Genomic DNA, 13,884 nt, shown 5'->3' on the forward strand with positions numbered 1-13,884 from the left:
AAGGGGGTGCTTCTTGTATCAGACAATATTCCTATTACCATGAAATAATAAGAAAATAGATAATACTGCTTCTTTAAATGACAGAGTAATTCTATATTAACTAGATTTCCACCCTTTTTATGGGAGCCTTATTTTCAAAAGGGGCTATCACTCTCATGTAGGCCTACATGACTTAAGCCGGATCAGAAACTACTAGTTGACAGCCCCGTTTATTTTAAGGGGAAAAAACGTGAAAAATTTGCCATTAGAATGAAACTTTCATATTTACGGTGCTTAAAAAAATACAAAATTTAATTTCTCTTGAACCTCGAACCACGAGAAGAATGAAACATTCTTTGAAAAATGACAGAAAATGAATTCGTCACCTTGAAAACAGACCGAAAAGAGGGGGTGATGAAAACAGGAAACAGCCCAAACATGGAACGCATATTTTTTGTTGATAAATTCATCCAGAAAAGTGGCAGTTATCAGCGGTTATCTCCCTCGAAAGCCAAGTCAACATCCTTATCGTTCGTAGGATGTTATGTTTTTCAGGCAACGTGGATTAGTCTCGTTCAAGGCACGTGTCTCGATTGGTTTATCAAGATCGCTATCATCCCATCCTTTCGTCTGTTTATTGAATTTTATCCATGGTAGATTTTGCGTAACAATCTTTAAGACAGCGCGTGTACTAATTACTCGTTTGATTGGGTTTTTTATCCCCATATCTATACACGTAGTCTGTCTCTCCAGACCCGGTCATTCTTTTGCAAGGAAGTTCTTCAAGCAGGCATGGCGTTCTGTACTGTAAAATCGATGAATACGTGAAACTATTAGGTTGTATTTGGTTGAGCTATTAATTGCTTTGTCCGAACTTTGGTGGGGAAAACGTACTTGACTGAGTTCATACCGATATTTACAATTTCAACATTGTCACCTTAATTCAATAATAATAATTTTCGAACATTTAAAGATAAAAAAAGTATTTTAAAAGAACTAAGGACATGCTCCCATTATATTGACAAGTAATAAAACCGTTTGTTCATATTTTTTTACGATTGAGGTTCTCTTGTAAATGGAAAACACCCGTTGTCATATTGTGCATATAATTAAGAAATTCTCTTCCAAAACGTGAAAATCGGTATCCTATATCCGAAATACAAGAATGACGATATTTACAATACATATTGAGGAGGATGGCGGTGGTGTTGCTGGTGGTGGTGATGATGATGTTGATCATGATGATGATCGTGATCATGGTCATTAGTGATGGTGACGGTAATGATGACGATGGAGAAGATGATGAGGAGGAGGAGGATGATAATGATGATGATGATGGTGATGATGATGATGATGATGATGATGATGATGATGATGATGAAGATGATGGTGATGATCGCTATGATGATGTTGGTGCTGTTGTCTATGATGTTGCTATTGTTTTTGTTGTTATACTTTCGACAAGGGTGTGGTTATCTCCACGGGGGCGGATATGGGTGCATGTTTGCTCCCCTTAGCCATTTCCGGCACCCCTCTTAGGACTAAGAATAAACGGAAGGAATCTCTACCCTTCCGACCCTAATTGGGTATTGTCCCCGAGCGCGCGACTCCAATTAGTTGAAGTGACGCTTACTAATTAGTAATAAGCATGATTAATTAAGACGAGATACAGAGACCGACAGCCCGTGTAAAGTTGCGATGTTTACGCGTGGACTAGTCTGGTCAGGCCTATTCTGTTTTGATCGCCGATAAGAAACATTTTCTACATCATTCACAGTGTATTTTGTTTTATAATTATGTGTCAAGTATTTCTATATTGATATTAAGTACATTTTGTTTTGGCCATTGTTTTATTATCATTAGTACTCCTTTGTTAATTGTTGCTGGGGTTGATAGAACTACATTTTCCTTATTTTTTCTCTCTTTTTTCTTTTGCTCCCCTTATTTTTCCTTGTATATATTTATTCTTTTTTACTTCTTCATGTATCTATTTTCTAGAAAGGATGGTTGATTGTGTCCCATTTTACATTGTAAATAATTTATAAGGCATTGAAATATCCAATGGACCTCTTGCTTGACATTTTTTTGTTTTTTACATACATAGTACAAATTGATAATTCAAAACTGTGTTAGCGCTCTGAAAAAAACTAGAGGGTATAAAATGAGGATGAAAAATAATGATTAATTTATTGGAACCCATTCATATAATTTTCATTTAAAAAACCGTAATATTGGGTTGAAAAGCGATAAATTCATACGTCCCGAAGACTTGAACTTGGACCCCCCCCCCTAAAAAGGGAGGGGGGGACCGAAAGTGAATCTTGATAGACCATTTGTGGATGAGTGATTAGCGAATGTGAATGAAGAGGGACGTAATGGCTTTATTTAGACTAGACATTAGATTAATAGTTTAATGGGTTTGATATCCTCTTGAGTCGTCTGAAATCAAAGCAATTAGCTGGGGGGATACCACTGTTACCATGGTATCTTGATGCAGGGATGCGGACAGGAGTCACATTCGAGATGGAGTGGTGTCCGATTCTAAAAATCTGAGAAATTCTTTTAATATATTACGCAGTTTTCTTATTTCTTCTTTCTTTTGAAATTTTGTTAAGAAGCTTTTATTGAACTTTTTTTTAATCATGGTATTGCAACTCCGTTTTTTCATACCAGTGAGAATAATGTTAATTTTGCCTCCCCTTTTGCGTTTCATAGTCCCCCTTGTCATCCATATGAAACTAAAATTCTATTCCCAAAGCGCAAAACACATAACTGATAAGGTATTGTCCAAATTTTAAATAAAGTGATACGAATTTAATCATCAATGTTCAATTTCTTATATTCATCGCTCGGGGTTTCATATTGTTTGTTTATAAATCGTTAAATTCTCAAAGTACAATCGCAATTTCATAGTAAAGCAGGCTGTGTATATAACAAGTTTGATTTACTGTGCATTAACGCACATCTATTATCATGATTATCCGAACTTTTCCTCAAGACTGCTAACCTTACTATTTCCCAAATTAGGTTGTACTCCACATGCTTTAGACGTCGTTGCATCATTGTCAGTTCGGTGATACTAGGGCACCCCCCCCCCCTCCTATACGTGAGGGGGCATAAGAGGCAAATGAGCAAAATTAGGAATAAAAGGGAAGAAACGAGAGTACAAAAAGTGAGATATGCATATGGTCGTGGATTTTTATCAAAATCCCTTTTATCAATTGGAACAAATATGACGTAATTCTAAGGTCGCCCCCTCCCAATCAAAATACCCTTGTGCCCTTGATTTTAGCAGTTGAAGATGACCACAATACTTTGAAGTGGTTATCAATTACCTACATCAGCTAAATGGATACGATCAATCAAAAATGTATTTTCTGAAATTCCCCGTTTTCCCTCTTCCAAATTGTAAAATGGAAATCACTTGAAAATTATTAATTGAGAGCGAAAGGTATGTTAATAGCACCACTGCGTAAGTGATCTTTCACAGAATCCGTCCAGCACCTACGCAATTACGTACTCCAGCCCACATTCCTCGGGAGCTAGGGGGACAACGACCGTCCTCCCCGCCTACATCGGCGGCGCATTGAGGAGCTAGTGAAGTGGTTAAAATGGCGATGAAATCGGTGGGCAAATATGACTTTATCATGCTTTTCGCTTCCTGACAACTTTAAAATGATAGACAGATTAGAAATAGGAAGTACTCGTGGGTTTAAGCACCCATGAACTAAGAGTTAATTGTGTGTTTTCCTTACCAAATAGCGCGCGAAATTGAAGGTAATTTACCAGAAGAGAAATGTTCACCCAATCTCATTTACTCTCCATTCTTATCTATTCATGTGCTCAGCGCAACACATTATCTTGACAGTCGAATGTTTTATTTTACACTCATGACGTGAGACAAAACACAGACTGGATTCTTTTCTCGTCATCTTATCTCGAAAGTTACCATGTGCTTAATTTTCTGGGCAGAAAAATAAAGTTGTGTAAAATAGATTTCCAATTTGCTGTTATCTGATAAAAGATATTTGAAATTATTTTTCCTGACTGAAAGTTTTCCTTCAGATTGAAAATAGAGAAAAGCATCAATATTGAATGAGTGCTGAACCAGCTGATATTTCGTGTATTCAGAGCTTACTTTTTTTTCGTAATTAAATCAAAAGAACTGGCGCACATAATTATTGGGAATTCATATAAAGTCTTTAACAAGACTTTCACATTATGCAAATCAAAACTCGATTTCGAAGGTTTGACCTGAAAAAATAGGTTTATGAAGGTTCGTAAAATCAGCGATGGTACTATTATGTTCAGGGACTGTGATTTTTTTTTTTTTTTTTTGGGGGGGGGTTCTTATCCATTCCATGGCACAATGGCATTGGAAATGTACAAGTTGTTTCAATATAAATATAGGTATATAAGCTGGATAGATACAATACCCAAACCGTGTGTCTGCGATAGCGATATGGTAATGACTTTGGTATATGAAAGGGGGGAGCCACGATCGCAAGCCGAGGAATCCAGTTTAGACCTCAAAAAGTGCAACACGTTCCGGTCAAGGGCGTGAGTAAATTGAAGTCAGGTTTTCCAACATTCCCCCGTATCATCACAAACAGGTTCTTCCTATATTGTTAGCATGGTTTGGTTTGGGAGGAATAGAGAGGGATTCCCTTCCCCCAACCGTCCGGTCGCTCCGCTCCCTCGCAATGTTATTAATTGACGTTCCACCTTTTCCAAGTTCACTTACATGCCTACTAGAACACAGTCATAATTATCTGACCTGAATTATTTAATAGAAAAAAGACGGTTTTTAAATGGGTTGGAAAGTAAACTCGAGTTTCAAAAAAAAAATCGGCACATCTTGATACATTGGAGAAAATAAAATCTAGGATATTCGAACTTGATTCGAAGCATCAGATTTTCATTTCAGTTTCATAAATATGATCTATGAATTTAGTTCGACATCCCTATGTAATCATTGACCCTATTTTGACCCCCTTCGCCCTTTTAGATTGCAGACCACTTTTGATCTAAATTGACGCAAAATAATAACGAAATCCTTCTGTTTTCATCGAGAAAAAAAAGCCAAGGACAGTGGCACAGAGTCAAGTGTTAACCCAGATTTTCAGTGGTCTGATCGTGGACCCTTGAATTCGGTTGAATTTTATTTCGCCATGTTTTGTTCAGATTTTTACACTGCCTGCAAAGTTGCAGGCCTATATTTTCTGTTGTCATATTTGTCATATATTATATCACTTTCATCCACAAAAACACGCACACTTGTCTGTAATAATAATTTAGGCCTATACATTGTAAAAACGCTGTTTAACTTTTAAATCACGTTGTTTAAGCCCATCACTCTAGTAACTATTGTTTAAACCTTTTAAACAAATGTTTATACTTTTTAAACAACTGTTTAAGCTTTTTAAACAATTTTTTTAAGTTTAAACAATTACAAAAAAGTTTAAACAACTTGTTAGAGTGATAGGTTCAAACAATTTGCTTTTTTACTGTGTATTAAATGATGATAAAGTATAATTTTGTATGATAATACAAAAAAATATTTAAGAGACAAATTATGTATTACTATAATTATTATTATTATTATTAATATTTTCATTATTATTAATATTATTATTATTATTATTGATATTTTCATTATTATTAATATTATTATTATTGTTATCATTATTTATTATTATTGTTATTATTGTTATCATCATCATGCCATGTAGAGCCCATTAAAGGTATAGGCCTTATTATATTTTCTGAACATTTATTGTTCGCATTGACAGTTATCGAATGTTGGCTTACCCTATAATCGTGTTCATTGATGCGACTGTCACATTTGCTAAGCTCCTGACCTGACCAAAACAGATTACGACGTGACGTCATCATTTTTAAGATGGACGGGAAATTCCCCCAGATGAAGTGCGGGGAGATGAAATCAACCAATAGGAAGGTGATGTCGTGAATAGCAGGAATGTTGATGGGAGGTTTAATGAAAAATAAATATCATGAACATAGATGCTTGATTGTTTGTATAACACTGTGAAGAATGCAATGATTTGATGGCTAAGATTATGGTATTACGTGAATTAAAATGACACAACTTGGTTCTTTGATTTAGAGAGCCTATTTGTGCCTTTTGATTACCTTGTATTCACATCAAATCTAATTTGTTAGTTCATAATCGTTATGAATTCATCTTCTTAATTATACTCGTCTCATATCCCCCTTTCTTTCGTAACTCACGTTATTTTTAACTCTCCTCTTAAAAATAACAGTGGTTTATATTACGATTCGGACAGCTACTATAGGCTATGTAGATCGGAATAATGATTGGAACATTTATGGCTTAACAAGACAATTAATAATTATTATTGATGGTGACAACAGTTCCAGTTCTGTGTCGAAAGTGGTCTAGCGACCCCTATCGACGAGCACCAATTTTTGTTGTCTCCTCTCTCTCGCTCTTTCTCTCTTCTAATTTTCATAGATAAACCCAATATTAAGTTTCCAAAATTAAATGCATCCCGGTCGAGAAAATATGACAACCTTTAAAATTTATGACGCTTGTGAACGATAGAGTTCAATGGCCTGAAATATCATTTTAAAAACAGAATTTCGTGGTCATTTTTTGAAAACAAGCTTTTAATCGGGCCTAGCCTCCCCCGAGTCTTGTCGTTAAAACTCAACCGTTTGTCATCGCCATCCTCACCTGTTACATTTATGTCTCGCTGTAAATAACAACTGGGGATGAGGTTAAGAGCCACAAGAAGGTGGATATTAAATCTAAAACATTTTTAAATGACTTTCATTTCTTTTATTCGAATGTCAAGTTGTCATAATGTTGCAACAGATAACAAAAGCACGTTTTGATCATGTTGATTTTGAGGTAATTAAATAAATCCTTTCCCTCTCTCACTCTGTTTCAAAATGTAACATGGATATTGAAAAAAAATGAAGTAAAACGCAATAATTTTGATGATGATGATTATGATCACCGCCATTATGATTGTCACCGTCCTCCTCCTTTTCATTATCATCATCATCACCACCACCACCACCATCATCATCATCATCATCACCCTCATCATCATCCTCGTCATGACCATCATCATCATCACCATCATCATCATCACCACCACCACCACCACCATCATCATCATCATCACCCTCATCATCATCCTCGTCATGACCATCATCATCATCGCCATCATCATCATCATCCTCGTCGTGACCATCATCATCACCATCATCAACATCACCACCACCACCATCATCATCATCACCACCATCATCATCATCACCATCATCATCATCCTCGTCATGACCATCATCATCATCGCCATCATCATCATCATCATCCTCGTCGTGACCATCATCATCACCATCATCAACATCACCACCACCACCATCATCATCATCACCACCATCATCATCATCACCATCATCATCACCACCACCACCATCATCATCATCGCCATCATCATTATCCTCATCATCATCCTCGTCATGACCATCATCATCATGACCATCATCAACATCACCACCACCACCACCACCATCATCATCTCCATCATCATCACCATCATCACCATCATCCTCATCATCATCATCATCACCTTCATCATCATCATCATACCATCATCATCCAAGTTTACCACCATTATCATCTCCAACATCATCGTCGTCGTCCTCATTGTCAACAACAACCACTATTAATCGCATACTCCATTCGTCCCCATTCTCCTTCTTCTCAGCCCAAAAGCATTGTCTTCTGCGTTGCCCTGGTTACGGTGATAAAGTATGCCTACACAATCACACCTTGTATAGGTTCATCCCACTCAAATAAAAATAATTTCTGCCATCCATGTAATTAAAAAGTTTTATCCTTTGAATTTATTTTCTAAAATCTATAGATGGAAAATGTATCACTTATTATTTTATTCTTGAAGTAGGATGTATATAATACTCGATATTGTAAAATTGCAATGATTTAACCACTTTAATTCATAGTTTATCTAAACAGGGTTATGTTTTCACTGTTATAAAACAAAAGAAAGTTCAATATTCGAAAGCTTGTCCCATTCCGTAAGAATCGCGGGCGGTCGTGTCAACTTGAAAGAAGAGAAAGGGAGAAAGAAAATATTGTATTAAATGGAGGGGGAAAACAATTTGAGATGGGAACCCTTCGAATGTTTGGAAACATATCAGTTATCATGATGTATGGCTTGACTCTCCAAAGTACATGTTCATTTGATGTTTGTTGATCTCTCGAGTTCGCCTCCACGCCGCATGCAGCTTGGCACTGCGCGGCATGACAGTTCACCGGCGTAGACTCGGGTTACCCAGCCCGGCGCGGACTGGCGGGTCACCCAGCCTGACCCCGCTGTCACTACCAATCGCGTCACCGGCTTTGAAGCGAGGCGGCGAATCCACCTCTGCGGGAAACCCAGGCGGGTAGTTTCGCATCGAAACCCCTGTCCCCGCGCGTTTTCAACTCCACCAACTCGCATTCCTCAAAAGACCCCAAATTCGTACAGAAATTACAATTACTTCCAGGGGTTATGCACTCTGGGGCTATGAAGAGAGAAAAGTACGACAATCTCTCTCTCTCTCTCCCTCTCTTTGATTGGGTGATCTTTGAATAGAAAGCGATTGAGAAAGATTTATTATTTTTGTTAGATGGGATCGGAATGAAATCTAGTTAACACGCTGTATATTGCTCGTTAGGGAATGTTATGACAAAGTAGGTCCAGTGTGTGGTATTTGACGGTAAAGAAGGAAACAGCTGGCTCTATGAAACGATATCTTAATTGAATGAAATATTGTATGGGGCATATATGAATACCCCTATGAATGGAGCACATATGCCTCGCTATTCGTATAGTCTTGCATACCAAAGGACTAATTTCTTGAATTTATTTTCTTTATCATTTTTGTCGCAATTTCTTGATTTATATATAGGGTTGATTGATAGTTTATCACAGTTCGTATCTATTTGCATAGTCCCGACGTATATTTGTATGAAGTCATTCATTCAATAATCAAATTAATTACTTATGCATTCATTTTCTATTGCGTATCAAAATTGATTTGATGCAAAATTTGTACAATGAAACACTATTTGGTTTTATATCCTAAACATAATTCACTTTCTTCGGCACACACATTCGTAATGAATTAGAATAATGTCAAATATTGTGTTTTATCCACCCCCCCCCCCCCCTTCACCTGTGCGCATAAGATGGATATGGCGCCTTATAAATCGCATATATTATTATTAAATTTAGGCTTCAAGTAATTCCCTCACTTAAACTTGTAATTATTTCATCTTTTTTTTTATTCCAGGTGTGGTTTCAGAACCGTCGAGCCAAATGGAGGAAGCGGGAGAGATTCAGTCAGTTTAATACAATGAGAGCAATGGCCACAGGAACCCCATATGAGATGCCTATAGCACCCAGACCAGATGCTTATAGCACAATGAATGTAAGTTTGTACAATCATACAGGAATGTTTAAAATGGTACACTAACAAAGATTGAGTACAAATTTACAAATTTTGGGTATTTATAGCAAGAGAACATGCATGTCTGCCGGGTGTTCAAGTTTTTCCGCCATTTTAGGAAAAATTCATGGGTTTTTTTAAGGGTGAATTTCAACGCAATTTACAAGTATTTGATATTATTATACCATGGACCATGATTATACCCAGCAAACATGCATATTCCCCAGGGGCCGCGGAAGCGGGGGGCTTCAGCCCCCCCCCCCCCCACTTTGAAAACCGTTCCGCGGCCCCTGTTCCCATATAGGGCCGATACCCAATATTTGGTAAACTGTTTTTAGAGTGTAATACAATTCTTGTAGGTAGATAAAGTTGGTCAATAATGATGTAAAGAGAAATTATACGACATAAGATGTTTCTTGGAATGACTGAAGAGAAGATGAGATTTAAACTGTGTGGGGAAGTGAGTTCCCCAGAGAATGCTCTGTCACCCCATTATGTTCTGGGTTCTTTTTATTTAATTTAATTAGATGAACAAATACCGGTAAGAATAGGGATGAATAAGAGAGGAAATATAAGAAGGGGCAATATTATTTTCTTTACATTCTCATGTTTATTCATGTCCTCGTTTTTATATTGCATGATTTGTCGAAAATTATATGATTAACCCTAATTCTCCCGGGGGGGGGGCCATTATGGCCCCCCCCCCTCGACAATTTTCGCGATATATCTGCTGCGCAAAATTTTTTGACCTCGCCGCTCACTGACTTTTTACTTTCAAGTCTCGCGCAAATTTTGAGCCCAAATTTGTGACGCCCGGGTACACGGTTACGACATTACGCAACATTATATAAGTGCATGTCAGACCCAAAATTGCTCATAAACGTGATTTCATGTACAAATCCAATGCAAATTGTGTATTTAGCCAAAATTCATAAATGTATCATTATTTCTACTTTTACTGATTAAACTTAATTTATTTTGCCTTGTTTATGATCAGAATTAAGTCTGGAACAATTTCCATTGATAAAACAATAAAAAACAAAAAGTAAAAAAACAAAGAAATACATAAGAAATTCATAAAACAATAAAATACATAAGAAATTGATTTCCAAACTGAAGTTTTTTTTAATGCGATTGTTAAGAATGCTACAAAGAATATTTTTACCAAAAATTAGCACTCTAGGAGCTTTATTTAGTGAATTAGAGCAAAAAGTATGATTTATGCATAAATTAGCATAATTAATTCATATAAAATAAAATCTCATTATTTTGGAAAATTTTACCATACAGCCTTGTAGATTACATCGCACACTACCAGCGTGCAAATTTTTGCATCGCTCGCGCGATCGGCGGCCGAGATCTTAAGGGGGGGCCATAATGCCCCCCCCCCCCCCGGGAAGGACAAGAATCAAAATACCCCGGGAGAGTTAGGGTTAAACCTATGATTGTTATTCAGAATTAATGTGAACTTACCGTCAATAAGGTTCTACAAAGGAACAAAATAATAATGCTTCCAGAAATTCTTGTTTTCAAATAAAGCTCATGATATGACAACTATATTATAAACGATAAAAAATCTCTTTTTATCTCTTTATATTGTAATTATATGATATTTTAATAATGTGTTTCAAAATTACTTTCTCAATCTTTGTACAGGAACCTATTTGAAACTCCCCACCCTCCCTTTAATAAACAGAATGATGATTTGAAATAGAATGAGTAATGATTATTCAAAGTCTAGAGGTTTCTAGATCAAGGAATTCGCACCAACAGTTAGTAGTTTTTGTATTGTCAATAACTTGAGTTATGAATCTATTGTTTCTCCTCCTTCTTTCCTCAAATTCAGATGACTGGTTCATCAGCTTGGAACACTAGCCAGTTAGGAAACTTCGGAGCTGGGCTACAATCGCTCAACTCCACCACCAACCCCATGCAGAACTGGGCCGGACAAGCTGCGGCGACACAACTCACCTCATCGTGCATGGCCCCCACAACCACGATGCCAAGCTACATGGGCATGCATTCAATGACGCCAGACTTCGGCTTCAAGGCGATGTCCAACCAACCGCACAACGCGGGCGCAACCGCGCACGGTCAGTCGCCGTCGGCCGCCGCGGCTGCAGCGGCAGCGGCGGGACTCTACTCCGGTCAGACCTCGCCAAGTATACCGACGTCGTTACCGGGACACTCTCCCATGATGGGCTCTGGCGGTGTGGAACACGTGGAGACAGACCGACGCAGTAACAGCATCGCCGCGTTGCGGTTGAAGGCCAAGGAGCACAACTTCGCCATGGGGATGATAGGCGCTTATTCTTAAACCAAAGAGACGATCAACCTCTAAATCGAGCGTCACTGTAGCGTCATTGTAACGTCTTTTGCATCAAATTGAAACCAAAAGTTCGACGTCACTTTGACCGCGTCATGATTGTAATTGAACTGTGACCAAAGAGTCGAGAGAAAAGGAGACTTCCAAAAGTTGGATGGCAAAATGGACATCAACAATCTCTATATTGTTCTCGCCAAAAGAAATAGTCTACCACCGTCAACTTATTGTTGCTATTGCTGAACATCGAGGTTTGAAAAGTGATAGATTTTCTTTGCCAATGCAATGACTCTGAACAAGTGAATTTGTATAAGATTATAAAAGAGCGGTGACGATGACGTAATCAAATTGTCTGTTCACTATGTTCAGATTCCCCAACTCTGATGCACTCAATTTATGAATAGAAATTATTTGGAAATAAGAAGTTATGATTATGATAAGCGTCGGGAATATAGTAACATTGAGTCATTCAATGCAATCTTTGATTCAACGTCCAACTCGATTTATGAGAGGAAAACTTGATGTCCATTGGTGGTAATTGGAAAGGAATGGATTTTAAAAAGATCCTGAATTTACATGAAACAATAATACGTCGAGAGTGTAATGTTCACCACATCACGAAATAAACGTTATTTCAGTATTTTCAACGTCATAATAGCTCTGTTCAAGAACTTCAACATCTTATTCGGATGGGCAACGCCTTATTAACTTTGTTCAATAATTTTGGGTCACTAAACAACGTTTATGGAACGCCAATTGTAAGGGGGATAATAATTTTTAAAAAAATAATTCGATGTTTACCGTGTTCATATCAAAATCAGAGAGGCATTTCATTCAATAACCTGTATTCAAGTTATTGAATACTGTTGTATGGCATTGGATAGGAATGAATTGATGTTGAATGACTATTGAATGAGCAATTAAGTGATAAAAAACTAGTGGACCCTTACGACATCGAAATGAAAATGGAGTTATTTTACATTACAATGAGTTGAATGTTATCCTGACATCGAAGGACAGTGAATAATGTTGAATGGTCGTTGGATAAGCAGTCCAGTGATAAGTTATGGGCATCAACGCAGATCCCTTTACATTGTGAACACGAATATAACCTTTGGGGGAAAGGTCGTAATTCCCAGAAAAGTTGCTCCTGAAAATACGACCGGAACATTTTGGATGAAATAATATCTGAATCTGTTGACGAGGGATCTCTTAGCAAGTGTAATGAGATGAGGATTTGTGAATAGTCGGACGTAATACAGCATATAGTGTTAGTCTAAGAATATCGTATTCATAATCCAGATGAATTATTTGTGTGGTCATGTATATGTATAATCGCGAGTTCAGTGTGAGGATAAAGATGATGAATGCCCCCGTGGGGTTATACCAAGTGAAGCGGAAAACATTATGTTATGATTTTGGTGATGCAATGTTTCGTTGGCTTCTATTTTCGTCAGCAAGTCTTGCCGAACTGATGAAGAGGAAGCAGGGAAGTCCTTGCTAAGTGTGTTTTCAGTCTCAAAGTTGCCAAAACAGATCTGTATTTTACGGGGAATGCATGCATGCTCTTCCGAGCCGGAGGGAGTTCTGCTTAGGGTATGTCAGTCTTGCCACATGAAAATGAGTTTGTGGGACTATGTCATCTGGTTTGCATTGGCTGGAGGAATTTATCCCATTCGTCACTAGTATTTTGCCGCCAGATGAGACCAAGGGAATTTGCTCTCCGATACTCTCTCCTTCCTTCTTCCTCTATCACTTTGCTACCCCCCCCCCTCCCTTCACCCTCCCCCCCCCCCCCTCTCTTTTCTTCTCCCTCCTAGCAATTCTACTTATGTCAAACTATTTCATTTCCAACACTTAGATTTTCTTCTTTGAATATTCTATCTTTATTCATATTAAGCATTTCTCCTGATTATACCCCTTGATACCCTATTTTGTATAACTCCACCCCACTTTTATTCGCTTTCATGTTGCCCACCTTCTTGTGCACCCCCCCCCCCCTCTCTCTCTCTTCATCTCTCCATCTCTCTCTCCCTTCCTTTTCTCTCCTCTGTCTCTGCCACTCTTTCTTT

At 37.7% G+C, this 13,884-nt stretch overlaps 1 protein-coding gene across 1 annotated transcript in view; it reads left to right on the plus strand.

Moving 5' to 3' along the window:
* The first annotated feature begins 1,235 nt into the window (after positions 1-1,235).
* The window catches only part of LOC129268547 (homeobox protein aristaless-like 4), a 14,231-nt gene continuing 1,582 nt past the window's right edge, over positions 1,236-13,884 (plus strand). The window contains exons 1-3 of the mRNA XM_064104416.1: positions 1,236-1,445; positions 9,334-9,471; positions 11,336-13,884. The exon at positions 11,336-13,884 is cut by the window's right edge and continues 1,582 nt beyond it. Of these exons, the coding sequence (XP_063960486.1) occupies positions 1,236-1,445; positions 9,334-9,471; positions 11,336-11,806 (819 nt within the window). The 3' untranslated portion in view covers positions 11,807-13,884. The remainder of the gene's footprint in view (positions 1,446-9,333; positions 9,472-11,335) is intronic.

This window comes from Lytechinus pictus, chromosome 9, assembly GCF_037042905.1.
Source record: "Lytechinus pictus isolate F3 Inbred chromosome 9, Lp3.0, whole genome shotgun sequence".
Classification (NCBI taxonomy): domain Eukaryota; kingdom Metazoa; phylum Echinodermata; class Echinoidea; order Temnopleuroida; family Toxopneustidae; genus Lytechinus; species Lytechinus pictus.